Genomic DNA, 18,589 nt, shown 5'->3' on the forward strand with positions numbered 1-18,589 from the left:
TTTGAGGAGTCACTTTCTGTTTACCAGTATTTCATATCCAAATATATTTAACAAGAAGACTAAATCTAGGACATGACAAAAATACTACCAAACAAATAAAATTCAGACAAAAAAAACACCTGTAAACAAGATGTCAAAAAACTAAAATGTAAACTTAATTAAAGAAAAAAAAAAGAAAAGAAGAGCCATAGGCAAGACGTAAACATACTAGATGCACAAGTCATAAGCAAGACGCTTTGGGCAGTGCTACCTCAGACAGAATGGCCATCGGTGCAGGAATAAGTTCCCTTGCACCGGAAGCAGCTTGCTAATCAAAGCCTGATTAAAAATATCCCCCAAATCAAAACGCAGCCAAGGCCAGCGGTGGCCCATTCTGCACAGAGAGTGAGATTCAGACCGTCTTAGGACAGCTGAGAGCTCTCAGTCTGATAGGCAGCAGATGAACTCCTAGAGAAGGGACGTTCTAGGCAATGTCCCCATTTGGCCAAGAAATTTCGCAAGAAAGCTACCGTGGAAAGAAAAGACTTGAAATGTACTGGCTGACAAAAGCCACATGGCTCTACAGCCACCAAGTCACAGTGGCAGGAGGAAGAAATGCACGTGCCTGGAGGGCTTGTTGTCACAGTGCACATTTAAATTCCCAGCCCAGCTCCAGAGCACAGTGGCTGTTGCTCCCGTGGGTGTGGATTTTCAAAGACACTGAGTTGTCACTGAATCCCAGTGCCGCTGTCATAACATGGGGGGTCAGGGGGCAGGTCAGGGAAGGCTGTGTGAATCCATCCGTTTGCAAATACGATGTGTTTGGTTGATAATAATGTTGAAGGGGGTATTAGAGGAAGGGCAGGGGATTTGGTAACATGCAATCTAGTAAACTTCTGGCACAAAAATAACTGACTTGTTTTCATTATTCAATTACCCATTAATACACACCCATCAAAAATAATTGGGAAATAGCATATTAATACTGAAAGTAACCAATAATATAAAGTCAGGTTCATCTTCACTGGCAGTTAAGCTTTTGGTGTGCTGTATTGCACCTGGTGAACTAACTCATCAGATTTTGGTTGAAGTTTTGGAGAAGTCATGATTTAGCAATTGGGAAAGGAAGTGTGTGTGTGTGTGTGTGTGTGTGTGTGTGTGTGTGTGTATGTAGTTCCTCTAACCGGGAACTCCTGATCACATTGTCTAGCCTGGGATTATGGAAACCAGACAAAGAATATGTGTTCTGAAGCACTGTGTATCTTACATACACAGGCAGCTTCTTATACACCCACACGTAAAGACACACATGCCCTGGGAAAAGATCATTGCTTGATGCAAAGGAAGTGTTCAATGCAGCTTGATAAATGCTGTGGCTGGGAATTTCAGCAGCACAGTGTCCAGAAACATGGAGCCATCTTGGAGATGAGAGCACAGCCGGGCTCCAGGGTGAGGTCCCTACGGCAGGTGGGCGCTGTTCCGTAGCCAGTGCAGGCCCTGCTGCGAGTACTGGACCAGGTGCTCCATGCTGCTGTGCAGGGTGACAGGCCCCATGAGCAGATCCAGGTCGTTAAAGAATTCTAGGGGACAGAGAGAGTGGTTAAGTGTGCCACACAGGCTAGGTGTGCTACTTCATCCTCTGGACTATTATGGTCCAACAAAATCACAGATCTCCTGCTCCATCTTGTGACTTCTGGATACCCTTGAACAAAATAAGATCCAAGGGTGGGGGACTCATTCTATACCCAAATAGATAAACTATGTCTACTATTTCTTTTTTAAAGCATTCTTTTTTTTAACCTTTATTTTATTTATTTACTTTTATGTGGTGCTGAGGATGGCTTGTATTGCCATCTAGAGCCTGGCTCACTCAGGGTTTTCCAAAGTGGACATGTATATTTCGAGCCATATCCATAGCCCTATCTTTGTATTTTTAATTTAGAGACAGGGTCTAACTGAGTTGCTTAGAGCCTTTCTTTTGCCAAGACTGGCTTTGAACTCATGATCCTCCTGTCTCAGCCTCCAGAGCTACTGGAATTACAGATGTGCGTCACCGTGCCCGGTTGGACATACATATTTCTATATATTTGTCCCTCCTGTTTGTCTCCCTGGGAAACCCACCTCAACCCACTTCAACCATGCAATTGCTATGTAATTTTCTGCCAGGGTCCAGCCCCAGCGGGGTCCAGGGAGTCCTGAAGGAGGAGTGGCGTCGGCGAAATGATGAGACAGGAGTCGTTCCGTTTGAGCAATCTCCAGAGAGAGAGCTAAAGCAGCTTTCTCTGGGTCCCCTTTTTATTACAATTTTTCTCATCATTATAGATTCACAATACGTCATTGATTATATAATTTAAAACTTTGCCAAGACATGACATTTCCTTAACCATGATTGAGAGCACACCTATCTACATTCTTCCAGGATATGACCCCCAGCCATACAATCATCAAAGTACAAAATCATCAACAAAACATGTCACCAATTTACATCCTTCAGATTTTCCCAAGATTTACTATTTTTCCCAAGATATGTTATTTCCTTATTAACTGATGCCAAACTACATAACCAGACTCTAAGTCTCCTAGCCAATCATTAACCTAAAGTACACTTGTACTTTATTTCTAATTCAAAATTTCCATCTAAAAAAGTCCCTTTAAATCTTATATTTAAAATATCCTAAAGTTTATGAATCATCCTTAAAACATATCAGAAACCTATACAACTAAAGACTTAAGAATTTCTAAACTTAAGAATCTAAATAAAATAATATTTCTAACATTATTTTAAAACTGTGTCTTATAAACCTATTTTAATTGATTCCTAAATTTATTCTCATAAAACTGGTTGAGCTGCTTTCTCGAAGAGTTTCTTTGTTTCTCAGTCAAGGTACACTAGTTCTCAAAGAGTTTGTTTCTCAGTCAAGGTGCACTAGTTCTCAAAGAATTTGTTTTTCAGAGGATGATTGTTGTCCATTATTAGGTTTGTCCACAATGTACTAAGATAGAAGAATAGCCTTTTACTTTGTCCTTGATATGCTGAGGGGTGGGTAGAACGGCCTCCAAGGCATGAACTACCTGTTCTGTTCTAGCCATCTGAAATTTAATTTGTTTGGCATTTAACATACTCATGTCTCCTGTGAGAAACATAAGCATGAAAATGCAAAGTCCCAATTACATAAAAAAGGGTCTCATGGTTTTGGTTACCCACCAACCAGCGTGGCTTTGCCAGCATTCATCCTCACTGTGACCCTGTCAAGACAGTGGGAGAGCGGCTTTGCCAACACTTTTTCTGACTGTGACCCTGTCAAGACAGTGAGTGGGGGATCGCCTCCACCAATTTTCAAAACCCTGTTCCATTCTAGCTCCTCTAATGAGCTGCTCCTGGTGGCCTTTGACCACCATGACATTCCTACTGGACTCCCAGGGGCACCAGCTTGGCTGCATGTTATAGACTATCTGGTTTTATTAACAATTTCCTACACTGGTGATTCATCTGTCATCCATTCCTCATTTCACTGTGGACATGCTGCTCTTGACCTCAAAGTTTTATGCTGTCATAGAGTCATAATTTTCATTCAGGGGCCTGAAAGTGAACTCAGGTTTGTACTCTTACCTGTTGCTGGAGAGAGAGTAGTAACTTGATACAATTTTTCAGGAGAAAAGGTAACAATATATATTAAGATATAAAATTATACATATCTTAAAATAATCTGTACCTGTGAACCCCAAATTTCTACTTATATTTTTATTTTATTCTCCCAAAGAAAATAACCAGAAATATGGATAATGACTTCTATAGAAATTCTTATCAGGATATGGAAAAACATTGGGAGTGTTTTCTACCAACAGTGGAAAAAAAATTTGAAGTAACCTAAATAATCTAACACTGTGATAACAAAAATCACGATATCATATTTTGTGATCATAAAACCAATATGTTATGGTAGCATTACAGTATGATTACAAAGAGAGTTTTTTGGCAAATTAATGACATGAGAAAATGCTTGCTACAATGTTAAGTGAAAAAAGGATTTAAAATTATATTCACTATGATTTTACTTTGGTAAAAATAATGCATATTTGGGAAGAAAGGCTAAAAGAAACTTGGTAGAACGTTATTTATTTGTAAGTCATTTCTAAGATTACTGATGTCTTAAGAACTTTTTTTCTTTATGGTTTATTGTGCTTCACGAATTTAGCCACAGAAAACACCCATGACTGTTATTATCAGAAAAAAAATTATTTAAAAATTCAGCTTTTACCATTCCACATACAATGGGTTCTCTTTTCAGTTGTCAGCAGCAGGCACTTAGGGAGCTACCACTAACCCTAATTCATTCATTCATTCACTCATTCAGTCGATATTTCAGAGCTCCAATTGGGTCTCAGGCACTGGCTGGGTCTCAGGAGTCCAAATTTGAATGATATATATATATATATATATATATATATGTATATTTTTTCTTTTAATTTTTCTTTTTTTTTCTTTTTGTATCTCTAGCCTTTTTTATTTTTTCTTCTGAGACAGGGTTTCACTAAGTTGCTTAGGGTCTTGCTAAATTGCTGAAGCTGGCTTTGAACTTGGGATCCTCCTGCCTCAGCCTCTGGCCGAATGAAATATAATCTTTACCTTCATGTAGCTGTTTATTGTCTAAAGGGAAAAATGTATATATTTTTATACCTATATCTGTACCTGTATTTGTATTTGTACTTCTGACTATGTCTATACCTATACCTGTATCTACTCCTGAATCTGTACCTATACCTGCATCTGTACTATATCTACACTTGTACTTGCATCTGTATCTGTACCTAACCTATGCCTGAATCAGTACTTATACCTGTATCTGCACATGTATCAGTACTTATACCTGTACTTGCACCAGTATCTGTACTTATACCTGTTTCTACACCTGTATCTGTACCTGTATTTGTACCTATATGCATATCTGTACCTACAATTGTATCTGTACCTATACCTGTATCTGTACTTGCACAGTATCTGTACTTATACCTGTATCTATACCTTACCTGTATCTGTACTTATACCTGTATCTATACATCTGTACCTATATCTGTATCTGTACTTATACCTATATTTACACCTGTATCTGTACCTATACCTGTATCTGTACCTATAATTGTATCTGTATCCATACCTGTATCTGTACTTGCACCAGTATCTGTACCTGCACCTGTATCTATGTCTGTATCTGTACTTACACCTGTATCTATGCCTGTATCTGTACCTGCACCTGTATCTGTACTCATACCTGTATTTATACCTGTATCTGAACCTATACCTGTATCTGTACCTGGACCTGGACCTATGCCTATATCTGTACTTATACCTGTATCTATGCCTATATCTGCACCTATACCTGTATCTGTACCTACACTTGTATCTGTACCTGCACCTATACCTATACCTATATCTGCACCTGTACTTATACCTATTTCTATACCTGTATCTGTACTTATACCTGTATTTGTACCTTCACCTGTATCTGTACCTTCACCTGTATCTGTACTTATACCTGTATCTGTAACTGCACCTGTATCTGTAAGTACACCTGTATATATACCTACGCCTGTATCTATGCCTACACCTGTATCTGTATTTATACCTGTATCTATGCCTGTATCTGTATCTGCACTTTTATCTGTACCTGTATCTGTATCTATACTTGTATCTGTACCTACAATAGTATCTGTACCCATACCTGTATTTGTACTTGCACCAGTATCTATACTTATACCTGTATCTATGCCTGTATCTGTACTTATACCTGTATCTACACCTGTATCTGTACCTCCACCTGTATCAGTACTTATACCTGTATCTATACTTATACCTGAATTTACACCTGTATCTGTACTTATACCTGTATCTACACCTGTATCTGTACCTGCACCTGTATCTATTCCTGTATCTGTACCTGGACCTGTATCTATGCCTGTGTCTGTACTTATACCTGTAACTATGCCTATATCTGTACCTATACCTGTATCTGTACCTACACTTGTATCTGTACTTATACCAGTATATATGCCTGTATCTGTACCTATACCTGTATCTTTACCTGTAGGTACACATGTATCTGTATCTGCACCTGTACTTATACCTATTTCTACACTTGTATCTGTACCTACACTTGTATCTGTACCTGCACCTGTATCTGTACCTACACTTGTATCTGTACTTATACCAGTATCTATGCCTGTATCTGTACCTATACCTGTATCTGTACCTGTAGGTACACCTGTATCTGTATCTGCACCTGTACTTATACCTATTTCTACACCTGTATCTGTACCTACACCTGTATCTGTACCTGCACCTGTATCTGTACCTACACTTGTATCTGTACCTACACTTGTATCTGTACCTACACTTGCATCTGTACCTTCACATGTATCTGTATTTATACCTGTATCTACGCCTGTATCTGTTTCTGCACCTTTATCTGCACCTGCACCTGTATCTGTATCTGATGTGTGTGACACCATCTTCCACAGTAAGGATAAAGGTAAATAAAGACACTCAAGGCTCTGAGCGAGAGGAGAGGTCAGGAAAGGTATCACACGGCAGATGACAGCTTCTGTTTCTTTGAAAGGCCACGTGAGGCTGAGCAGTGGCCCCCAGGTCTGGCTCTCCCCAGCCTCGGCAGGTCCCCACACCCGAGGGGCAGTATGCACACCTCTGTTGTCTTTGGCCAGGTTGTCCGCCATCTCCCAGTAGTCGTAGCTGTGCAGGATGCTGTTGGTGATGCTGACATGATTGGCCGCCATCTGATGGATGCGCTGCGGGATGCTGACGATGGTCGATGGGGACAGGGCGTTGGTACTGGAGAGGCTGCCCTGAGACCCCACGGAGCTGGTGGGAGAGGGGTTGGGAGACATGGGGGATGGGGTTCCAGTGCTCCTGGAATGGGAGAGGTAGAGAAACCAGAGTGGAGAGGTCGGGAGCAGGCGAGGCGGGGCAGCCCATTAGGGCACAGAAAGCACCATGCACTCACTGCCTGGCTTACTGCATTTGGGAAAAGTGAACTTACTTTCCACTGGCCCCCCACGGAGACGGGGCTTGGGCAGCTTTGGATGAATTCTGCAGGAAAACAGAGACAAGGACAGTGAGTTCCACCTGCTTAAGGGTAAACAGCCGACTATAACACGTTCTCAGGTGACAGTGGGGAGAAATCACAGAAGGTACCACAGAGAAGATGCAGATTCTTAGAAACTGTGTCTGGGAAACAAGGCTGCTGGCTCCCTCTCTGGAGCTGGGGAGGAGCCGCTGCCTGGACTGTTGTCCTCCACGGTCGGGTAACTGAAGGGCTTACCCCTGGGCTTCTATGTACAAACTTAAGGTATCAAATTAAATGACAATCCTGGGGGTCTTTGGGTCTGAACAGTTCTAATTGTTCTCATCATAAATTACTCTAATTTTTCTGAAAAGGAAATAAACAGAGCAGGAAAGCTCCCCAACCCCTCCTGAGAATGCCCTATATTTAAATTTAGGGGTTATTTGCAAGAACTGCTGTTATGCACTTAATGCCTGAAAGTAGATGTCACCAAATTCTTGCATCATAGCATATAAAGTTTAAAAGCATTTCTCTTAAAGGAATCTAATCTTAAATATTCCAAAAAGAACAGATGAAAATATAGTTTCTTAACAGACAAGACATTCAAAAGCTCTGAATGATTTGGATATTCTGATTTAAGATGTTACTGCTGCAGGAACCAAGTGTTTGCATCAGACATTTAAAAAGGGAGGAACAGGGAATGAATCTGACCAAATTTTAGTATATTCACATTCGAATATACCATATCGAATTTCACCTTTATATATATCCATAAAGCACTAATTTTTAATACCTTTATTTTATTTATTTAAATTTATGTGGCGCTGAGGATTGAACCCAGTTCCTCACATGTGTCAGGTGAGACCTCTACCACTGAGCCACAACCCCAGCCCCATAAGGCACTAATTTAAAAAAGTATAAATAGAGGAAAGACAATAGAATATAGGAAAGGGAATGGTGGGGGCGGGTGAGGGGGAAAGGAGAAGTACTGAGGACAAAACTGAAAGAAATTATATTGAATGCTTGTATAATTATGTCAAAGTCACCCCTAATAATATGTATAACTATAATGCACTAATAGAAATTTTTTTTCTAGGTTGGAGTACAGCTCCATGGTAGAGTGTTTGCCCACATATGAGAGGCCCTGGGTTTGATTCCCAGGACTGCAAAACACCAAAAACCAAACAAACAAACCAAAACAGAAAAATTTCCCCTTTGGCAAAGAAAGTTGCTAAACACACAGCTTGTTTTTTCTTTTTTCTTTTTTTTTTAAGAGAATTTTATTTTTTAGTTATCATCGGCGGACACAGCATCTTTGTTTGTGTGTGGTGCTGAGGATCGAACCCGGGCCGCACACATGCCAGGTGAGCGCGCTATCGCTTGAGCCACATCCCCAGCCCCAAAGTTTTTTTTTCCTTTGAGGGCCCAAGGATGTTTTCCTGGACAGAAATCTACTCAAGACGAAGAAACCTCATCTTTGTGATGCTCCTGTGCATTTTCCTTTTCAGAGACAAGTCTCAGCTGGTCTCAGCCTGGTTCCTCCCAGGCGATGCAGATACATCTCTTTGGGTCGGAAGGCACTTTACCAGCTGGTGGCTGGCTTCTTTAGTGTCAGCGTGGAGTTATCAAAACAGCCCGAAATGGCCCGCCAGGATTCAGGCTCCACAGCAAGGTGCAAATACGGGACAGAATTGCAAACCACGTCACTTTTACCTGTCGCAGGAAATGACTCCATTTTCGTGGAGAGAACTAGAGAAGGGACTCTGCCTTCTTTGGAGGGAGCATCTCCCCTTCCTGCCGTGATGTGACTGGCACCTTCCTGGGTGGGGTGCTCAGGGCCCCAAGAAGGTGTTTCACTACACCACTTGGTTCTGGTTATAAGAACACAAAGGGGAAAGAGGGAGGGAGGCCTGGGGACGGGAGAAACCACCTAGCAGGGGGTGTCGAATGGGAAGAATGGCTGAACCCATTCAGCCACGAAGCGCCACAGCAAAAACATGGGCAGGAACAAAGTCCCCCTTCAGAGATGGTTTGGACGAATAAAACACATCTGTACAGCTGAACTGTCACTGTCACCTGAAGGTTTTGAAACTTTGGATAGGAAAGGATACAAAGTCTCAGTGAGGAGGGTCATCTTCTGGAGATTTACTGTGATTAAAATTAAAGATAACATCTAGTACACTTGAAAATCACTAAGAGTAGATTTTGGGAGTTCCCATCACAAAAGTGACAAGTACATGAAGCGATGGATATGTTAATTACCTTGATCTTATCATTCTGCAATGTATGCATGTATCAGAAATCACACACATCAGAAATACATAGGATCAATCCTTGGCCGATTAAAAATACATTTAAATATTTTTAATATATTCTTCTTTTTTTTTTTTTGTACCAGGGATGGATCCTAGGGTGCTTAACCACTGAGCTACATCCCCAGACCTTTCTTTATTTTTTCTTTTGAGACAGGGTCTCACTAAGTTGCTCAGGGCCTCGCTAAGTTGCTGAGGCTGGCTTTGAACTTGCGATCCTCCTGCCTCAGCCTCCTGAGCTGCTGGGATTACAGGTGTGTGCCACAGCACCTGGCTAATTTATTCATTTTAATATGAATGATATTTAATATTGTAATATATTAAATAATGTTGATCTGATGAAGGATAAATGCCAATAACTCCTGAAGGAGAAGTCTGAAGCTCAGTTTCCTTTTCTACCTGTTCTCTATGTACCCCTGGACTGCATGTGTAAATTAAGAACTTCTTTATTTCTGTTGTACCTTAAAAGTTCTGGTTGTAACCCTCTTGGGCTTCCAGAATTCAGCTTCCTTTTTTCTTTCTTTTTTTTTTTAATATTTTCTTTTTTACTTGTTGACAGACCTTTATTTTATTTATTTACACCCGGTGCTGAGAATTGAACCCAGTGCCTCACACATGCCAGGCAAGTGCTCTACTGCAGAGCCCCAGCCCCAGCCCCAACTTCCTAATTTCTTCAAGCATTGTTTTTCTTGATTGAAACAACTCTCTTTGGTATTAGCTCTTAGATTCTGAATTTCTGAAAACTACTCATCTTGTAAAGGGAAGGCTCTGTGCCAGTTCTCATCATTATAACCCACCACAGGGCCAGGAAAGTCGTCTCCTTGGCTCTGAACTTGGTTATTCTAATTGCACACTCAGGAAGGAGGCACCATGCTAAAAATATCCCAAGAGACCCGGAATCACCTGGTCAGACAAGCTCTGAGAAGTGGAGGTTGGGAATAAATGATTTTTAGGGAAGGTGGTGGAGCTGAAATAAGGCTTGGGGACAGGATACTGGATTTAGGTGGATAAACAGAGAACAGGCCCAGGAATCTCAAACAAATGATGAATTTCAAGTTCACTTTACAACAGTACACCAGATAGGGACTTTCGTTGTTATTTCCTGCCATCTAAAAAAATTCTCCCAGTGAAAATAATTTCATTCCCCGCGGTAAGTAAAAGTTTCCATGGTTGCGAACTCCATCCTTACAGTTACACATTGCTACCTAGTGTCTCTGAGTTGCTAATCATCCATCTCTTACCCTTTTAAATAGCACCTCCATTAAAAGTTAAGTTAGCTACTAGAGAATAACGAAGGGGTAACGGCTTGGAAGTAGTTACTTCTAAGAGAAGAAATCTTCTCTTGGATGTGAGGAGTTTATGTCTGCTCTATAGATCTATTTCCTAGGACCATGGAAGGAATAACTGGATATTCCTTTTCTTGAGGCCACCAAAGTACTTGGGCAAGAAGGCAGGGGGTAAATTAGCTAGGCTCTCAAGGCCCATTCTCTGAGCTTTCAGGCACAAGTGTGTCATAAATGCAATTTCTGGAGACAGAGGTGACCTGTACTAGCCCCAGAGCAGTGGGTCCTGCCAGGGTTTTCTGAAGTGCCCCTGACAGGGAGGCACCTGAACACAAGCAGGCAGCCGCTCATCTGTCAGTACCTTGAAATAGTCGATGAGTGCTTTTGAATACTTGACAGCGTGGTCCCTTTTAAGCCGAAACATCCGCCAGTACAGGAGAGCCAGGCATCGATAGCTGCAGCGGAAGGAGAGAAGTGAGCCCTTTAGAACAGGAGTGTGTCCTTGAGAAACAAGCCTTTACCAAGGTCATGCCATTCCAAGTAACTTGGTATTTACACCATGCTTATGTATCTAACATGTTTCTGTATGTACCTACATGACCTGACCTTCTTTTTGTCCCCAGAATATAATTCAAAATTCCGACGTGGTACTCCATAAATATATTCACCTTTAGCTTATTTTGGACTATGAGATTTATCACTTTGTGGGAACAGGGCCTGGTGCTTCCTTCTTCTACCACGAGAGGGCAGTCTCTCTCCATGAGCCGCGTGAGGAAGCTCTAGCCACAGCTTTCACTGCTTCCTGGGTGAGCTACCCTGGCTTTGTGAATAGGTCAGTCTTTCTACCTGTTTTTATTACCTTTGCTTTTTTAATACTTTATTACACGATATTTAGCTGAAATAGATAATATAAATAATGAGTGTGAATCATGAACAACAAAAACACTTTGTTGAGAGTTTTCATCATTTGATATTGTCTACAATATTTGAATTATTATTTACATATAAGTATTATATCTAACATGATATTAATTATTAATTATTACTTATTAATGTTATTAATTATCATCAATTTATTTATCCCAATATGGAACTTCAGTTAAGAAAAGGGCACAGGTAGTGTTTCCTGGACTCTATAACAAACTGGTCTGAAATACTAACATGGTATAATGTCAAAGATCTTACACCATCTGTCTTTGTACGTACTTCATATTAATCATTCACCCAAAAGGCTTTCATATATTCTTTAAAAGGCCGTAGACTTTTAGATCCATTATTGTTATTCCCAGCATCATTGAAAAGTAATAAATCATTAGAATATTTGTATATATAAGAAAAAGCATTATTGAAACCTCAAATAAAGCTACCTTACACAATTGAACAAATATTAAATATGTTTAACTTAGAACATAATTATTTATTATTAAAGACTACATTAAAGAACAGAATCAAGTTATTTATAAATGAGGGGGTAAAACACAGGTTTTTAGCTAACACAACACAGAGTTACATTGCTTTTTGCTAGTAATCATTTGCTAACTCAGATCTGGTGTTGACGTGCTAGAATCGCAAGAGCCTAAATAGTCTCTTAACAGCCCAAACTCCAGACGATATGATGAAGTGAAACAGCCTGAGACCCTCTCTTTTGTCTATGTTGCTGTCATAGTTTTTGAGATTCCATTTGAGTCTCTAATGTGTAGATTATATTCTAGAGTGGAATGAGCTTTTGAAGAAGGAAAAAATTTGGATCCTTTGACAGGAAGAACCAACAGAGAGGTGTTCTGAGATCTGGGGAGTGGGGTGAGGTGTCCTGAGGAGATGTCATGGAGAAAGCTATTATAATCACATAATAGTTATCGCTGTAATCACTATCAGTACAGAAAAAAATCTTTTCTATATTGGCTAACATTTTGAAAGACGTGATTTTATTATCAAAGTATAATGAGCCGCTCTTCAGTTTAATGCGTTGAGCTTTAAGCACCGTCTTTATTCATTCAGACTGATCTGCCACATAGAGCAACACATGAATTATTTTGATTGCATCTAAAGCATCAAACACAAGGGAAACTCTATTTGACACAATGTACATTCAGATGACTAAAGCGAGGACCTACCTGATTTTGAAACACATGCACAGAGAAAAAAAGAAATTACCCTTGTGTAATTGACCTGTCGATTTTCAATGACTGAATTCTGTTCATGCATAGCACAGCAAAAGGAAATGGTCTGGATTCTCCCTGGCGGTTAGAATAGCATGGGGCTTTGTATGCTCAAAGGTGCCAGGAAAACACCATGCGTTTTAGCACATGATTTGCCAATGAGGACCTAGGGGGCTGAGGACACTCTCTTAGGTTGCAATGAGGCACTCACCATAATGCAGCTAGTTGTTTGTCCTCTGGTGTGGCGTTGGGGCCCGAGTGGGTTTTTAGTCTCATGGCATATCTAAAATCAAAAACAAAAATGAAAGCAAAAGGGGGTGGGGAGAGGGAAAGCAAAGGAATAAAACAAAAATAACTCTCTTGGTAATAACAGAACTTCTATGCTGTGAGTTCTGTCCACCCAGTACTTAGATTTTCCCAGTGCCGCTCATAATTCTTTCTTAAAAGCCTTCTGACATTCCTCTTCTTCCCCCAAGCATCACATCACTGTGATATAATGAACAAAATCTTTCTTATGATGCCTCACTACTCTTGCTTTTAGCAATACAAGTTCAAATGCTGCAAATGGGCAGAAGGGGTAGCAGTTCAAGAACTAGTCAAGCATATGGTAACACGCCCGTTAATCCAAGTGTTGACGTATGGCTGAGTGGTGACACTTGGTTCAATGCTTCTGGGCTCACCTCCAGGAGAATTTGTACCCCTGGTGCTCAGATGGGTGCTCCCTTGACCCCTTCGTCTTTGTTATGTGACTCTTACCTTGATGGCAGTGTAAATGATCTGGGTACATTTTAAATCTACATTGGCTTCTATTTATGTGCATTATGAGAAACAATTCCATTCACTTCTCTGAACTAGGGGGACTGTGGCCTTTGCTTTCCCCCAGTAACATATCAGGTCGCCTAGGCAGACTCTCTGAGAGAACTGAGGTAGTACTGCAATGGTCAGAGAGTCCCAGGCTCAAATCCCAGCTCAGTTACTTAGTTGTGAGAGCCTAAGTGTATTAATGTCCCTAAGCCTTCACTTCCTTACCTATGAAACAGAACTAATGCCGTGATCACACAGCCTTGTTGTGGGGATTAACCCAGATCATTCTAGGAAGCTCTTGGCACAGCAGGCTGGCTTGTTGGCTTAAGAAGCAGTCCCTTAGCGTGGCCTCATCTCCTCAATGTGCAGGTCTGTGGGTTTCTGAGTGTGTCTCTGTGCAGAGCATTTGCAGTGGTTGCTCTTGGGTGTGACAATACACTTACATGACTTCACAGAATTCATCAGTATCAACATTTTACCACCTTGAGTGGAGTGTAGCAGTTGTTATCTTCTTTACTTCTACATAATTACCCTGAGAATCAGATGGTGGCATGATCTTTGTTTCAATCATCAAACGTGATTTATGAAAGGAGGACAGTTGATTGCCCGTGTCTGTATTTCTGTTCTCTCCTCCTTCCTGATGTGTGCAGATTCCTTCCTCTGTTGAGGAAGGTCCTGCAGCCACTCGCCAAGCGGGGTCTGTCAGAGACAAACACTGTGGTTTTCCTGAGTCTGCTAATATCTTCATTTCCCTCCGCTCCTGAAGAATATTCCCCTTAATCTAGAATCCACAGATGGATATTTCCTCCTTTCTTTCCACACTTGAAAAAATGTCACATCACCTCCTCTGGCCTCCCCGATGTCAGGTGAGAAGTGGGCGGTCAGCTGAGCGGGTGTTCCCCCCCAGCTGATGTGCTGTTTCTCCCTGATGGTTTCACCATTTCCTTGTCTTTAGTTTTCAGGGACAGAATCACGATGTGTCCTGGCCTGCATTCTGTCAGGCTTATCCTATTTGGGTTGTCCTCGGCTGCCAGGATCTGTAGGTTGATGTCTTTTGACAAACGTGGCAACGCTCAGTCATCACCTCTTCAAGCACTCTCTCAGTCCCACTCTTTTCCTCTCCTTCAGGGACCCCGGTGATACAAACGTTGGATCTCCTGTTATGGTGCTTACTTGGTTTGAATATGCCCACAGAAGTCACATGTTGGAAATTACCCAAGTTAGCAGTATTCAGTGGTGGGACCTCAGGAGGCAGAACCCTCACTAATGGATTCATCTTGGGTGAGTTAGTTATTGAGGGAGTGGATCTTGATAAAAAGGAGGAATTCAGGCCACCGTCCTGTTTTACCTGAGCTCCCTTGCCCTTCCACCGTGGGGTAATGCAGCACAGAGACCCTCACTGGATGCCAGCACAATGATCCTGGACTTCTCAGCTTCTAGAGCCATGAACCAAACAAACTTCTATTGTTCATCATTTATCCAGTCCGTGGTATTTTGCTAGCGCAGCAGAAATTAGACTAACACAGGCCCTCTTCACTTATCAAAAAAATGTTTCCAGTCTATTCATTCGTCTCTTGCCCAGATTGGGTAAATTCTACTTTCTGTCCTCAAGTTCACTGATTATATCCTTTATCTCTCCTTTGTGATTGAGCCCACCCAGTGATTTTTTTCCTATTATTATATTTTTTCAGTTCTATAATTTCTATTTGATTCGACAGGATTTTCTGCTTCCTGTTTGTGGCAAGAGAAATGTAATTGTTTACTGGGGAATTTTTAAGATGGCTGCTTTGGAATTCTCGCCAGATAATTCCAAAATCTGATTCATTGTGACATTGATCTGTTTTCATTTCAGTTATGATTTTCCTGGTTCTTGGTAGGGCGGGTGAGTTTCTGCTGTATCCTGGACATTTGGCTATCATGTGAGGAGATTCTGGATCCTATTTAAATCTCTTGTCTTAGCAGTTATCCTGTTGAGGTTTAGCAGGCAAGCCTTGGGCTACTTTGGGCTGTGATCCAATTATAATTTAGTTTTCAGAGCTTTGCTGGTACTATATTGGGATACCCTGGGGCCCCAGCTGGTCCCTGGTGGCGCTGCCTGAGGTGAGGTGGCTGGTGGGAGGGAGGGTTCCCCAGGCTGGACTCTCTTGGAGGCAGCCCTTCACGGATCATTGCCTGCTTCCCACAGTCCCCTGGTGAAGGAAGGGATTCTCCCACTTGTGGTAAGCTACCCCCTGCCAGAGCTCCTGGCTCCCCAGTGGCTCTCAGTGGGAAGAAGAATGTCAGTTTTGGTGGACAAGGTGCAGATTTAAGTGGCAAATGGATTTTCAGCATTTTTTTAAAAATCCACAAATGTATGGTTTTCTTTTCTTTTTCTTTTTTCCCCCCATTTTTTAATTGGTGCATTATAATTATACATAATTGTGGGATTTGTTACGTATTTGTACATACTCGTGATATGACGATCTAATCTGGTCAACATTATTCTATTTTCTTTCTCTTTCTGACGGTTTTTACATCTTTGTGGGGCACAGTTTGACAGTTTGATACATGCGTACATTGGACATTGGTCACATGTGGGTAGTGAGCACATCACCACCTCATGCATTTGTTATTTCTCTAAAGTGAGAACATTCAAAAACCGCTGCTTTAGCTGTTTTGAAATACGTTATACCTTAGCGTTAACTAGAGTCATCTACTGTAATTAAGACTCTTTCCTAACCTAGGCGAGAACAGCGCTCACTGAGACTCAGCTTCCTCCCAGCCAGTGGCTGAAGGTGCGGTGGACAGACGGATGCTCTTGGCTGCCTACCTTGGGCTCCTCCCTACCCTGGCAGGAAATCACGGCTCACCTGATGAGCTCCACCGTCTCTGAGTACATGGTGTAAGGAGACTTGGATTCCATCGGGCCTTGTTCCATGGTGTTTCCACACTCGATAAACGACAGGGCTGCTTCAGCATAGTTCAGGGCCTTTCCAAACTTCTCCACCTGATCAACAGAATGCACAGCGTCGACCTTAAGGAGAGCCTGACACTCAGCGCTGCCCCACAGTGTACACGCTTTACTTGAGAAACTCAACTTGTGAGTTTCAGAATTCTGTGAATGGAGCCCAGGGAAGAAAGACCTAGGAGACGGTAGGCCCCTCGTGAAGTCACCATTTTGCTTTCCACGGTTTCAGTTTTTCATGGTCAACCACAGCCCAAAAATATTAAATGGAAAATTCCAGAAGTGGACATTCTATAAGTTTAAAAAAAATTTTGTAAATCATAGCCTATTATTCTATTTTATTATTAGCTAATCGCTGTGCCTAATTTAGAAGTTAAATTTTATCATAGGGTGAATATATAGGAAAAAGAATTCCATTGGTTGCATAAGGGTTGGTATATCTGTGGTTTCAGGAATCCTGAGGGTCTCGGACTGTATCCCCCTCAGATAAGGGAAGACTGCTGTACTACTTCAATAGTTGTTCTCTCGAATTGCCACTAGGTTGGGGAAATGAGCATGTGGTCACATACAGCATGGCAAAGGCTTGGGACAGCTGCCAATCAACAAGGCTCAGGACTTCATGGCAGCTGTGGTCTCTGTCTCTTTCTAAAGGGTTGGCAACTTCATTCCTATTCCTCCATGCTATGCAGCATCTACTAAGCTACATCCCTATTCTTTTTTATTTTTTTTATTTTGAGACAGTGTCTCACTAACTTTCTGAGGTCTTTGCTGATTTGCTGAGGCTAGCCTCAGACTTGTGATCCTCCTGTCTCAGCCTCCTGAGTTGCTGGGTTTATAGGCATGCACCATCATGCCTAGCTTTGAACCACACTTTCTTTTGCACACTGCAAACTCGGACAGTTCAAAGCATTGGTTATTATCTTTTATATTATTTATGACATTTACATCTCTTCCTCTTCTCAAGTGTTTTTCATTAACGGTGAGGACCTCAATAAGGGCAAGATGAAGGGAAAAGAGAAGAGATAAAACTCAAGGCACCATTTCAGCTTCACCAAAATGGGACATGAAGTTGAAAATTGACACTAAATATAATTTTTTGGATGACCTGAAGTCATGTATGTTAATCTTTCCCCATGTCAACAAGGATAGCCACAAATCAGCTTTATATTATTAAATTCTCATATATTAAACTTACACATTGAGTTCCTGGTTCCATATATTGCTACTCTCTGAAGATCATTACATATTGTCTGGATCACAACATCTCCCCAATATTCAAAGAATGACACATACATATTATTCTAAGTCTTGCCACAAAAATAAAACAAAATCTCCCTAAAATCAATACTTTAGAAAACAGAACTGTATTGCAAAACTGCTTCTCATTAGCAAATCAAAATTTTAAACAGCTTAAAAAAACAAACAGGCAACATTTTTTTGGCAATGCCTTCAGAATAAGGAATTTATTCTTATTTCATTCAGGAAGCATGGTCTACAGCACTCAGCTCTGGGGTATGTGCACCTGATACACAAAGCTGCTTCCAGGAACCCACAGTACATGTGGACAGAGAAAACATGCACCTACAAACAGTTCCATATACAAAGCAGTTCATGATTAACTGACAAAATGCAGAAGGAGGAGTCCCTACCACTGAGATGGATGGAAGTGGGTGAGTGATGGGGCTGTGGAGAGGCTGGGGATGCTTCAAGGAGGAGACCTAAAAACAGGCCTGGGAAGGAATGGTGTGATTTGCCTGGACATGGGAGATGCTGAGGGTGCCTGAGACCTTGTATGTGTGTGTGAGCGTGAAGCTCTGCAGGGGCACATGCCCAGTGGCTGGCAAGAACAGGTGGGCTCAGAGGCTGGCAGGGAAGAGGCCTGGCTGGGGCAGTATTACTTGAGAAATAGTCAATAGGAAAGGTGGGGTGGGGCAAGAGGACCCTGATGAGCAAGTGAACCCCGGAGGATGGACACAGGCAGAAAATCTCATTCTGTGTTATGGTTTGGATGTGAGGTGTCCCCCAAAAGCTC

At 41.6% G+C, this 18,589-nt stretch overlaps 1 protein-coding gene across 1 annotated transcript in view; it reads right to left on the minus strand.

Moving 5' to 3' along the window:
* Positions 1 to 1,437: 1,437 nt before the first annotated feature.
* Positions 1,438 to 18,589, minus strand: part of LOC143640948 (AF4/FMR2 family member 3-like) — a 180,764-nt gene continuing 163,612 nt past the window's right edge. Inside the window, 6 exon segments of the mRNA XM_077108451.1 lie at positions 1,438 to 1,559; positions 6,678 to 6,901; positions 7,032 to 7,081; positions 11,012 to 11,105; positions 13,021 to 13,092; positions 16,463 to 16,599. Coding sequence (XP_076964566.1) covers positions 1,438 to 1,559; positions 6,678 to 6,901; positions 7,032 to 7,081; positions 11,012 to 11,105; positions 13,021 to 13,092; positions 16,463 to 16,599 — 699 coding nt within the window.

This window comes from Callospermophilus lateralis, unplaced genomic scaffold (assembly GCF_048772815.1).
Source record: "Callospermophilus lateralis isolate mCalLat2 unplaced genomic scaffold, mCalLat2.hap1 Scaffold_79, whole genome shotgun sequence".
NCBI classification, from domain to species: Eukaryota; Metazoa; Chordata; class Mammalia; order Rodentia; family Sciuridae; genus Callospermophilus; species Callospermophilus lateralis.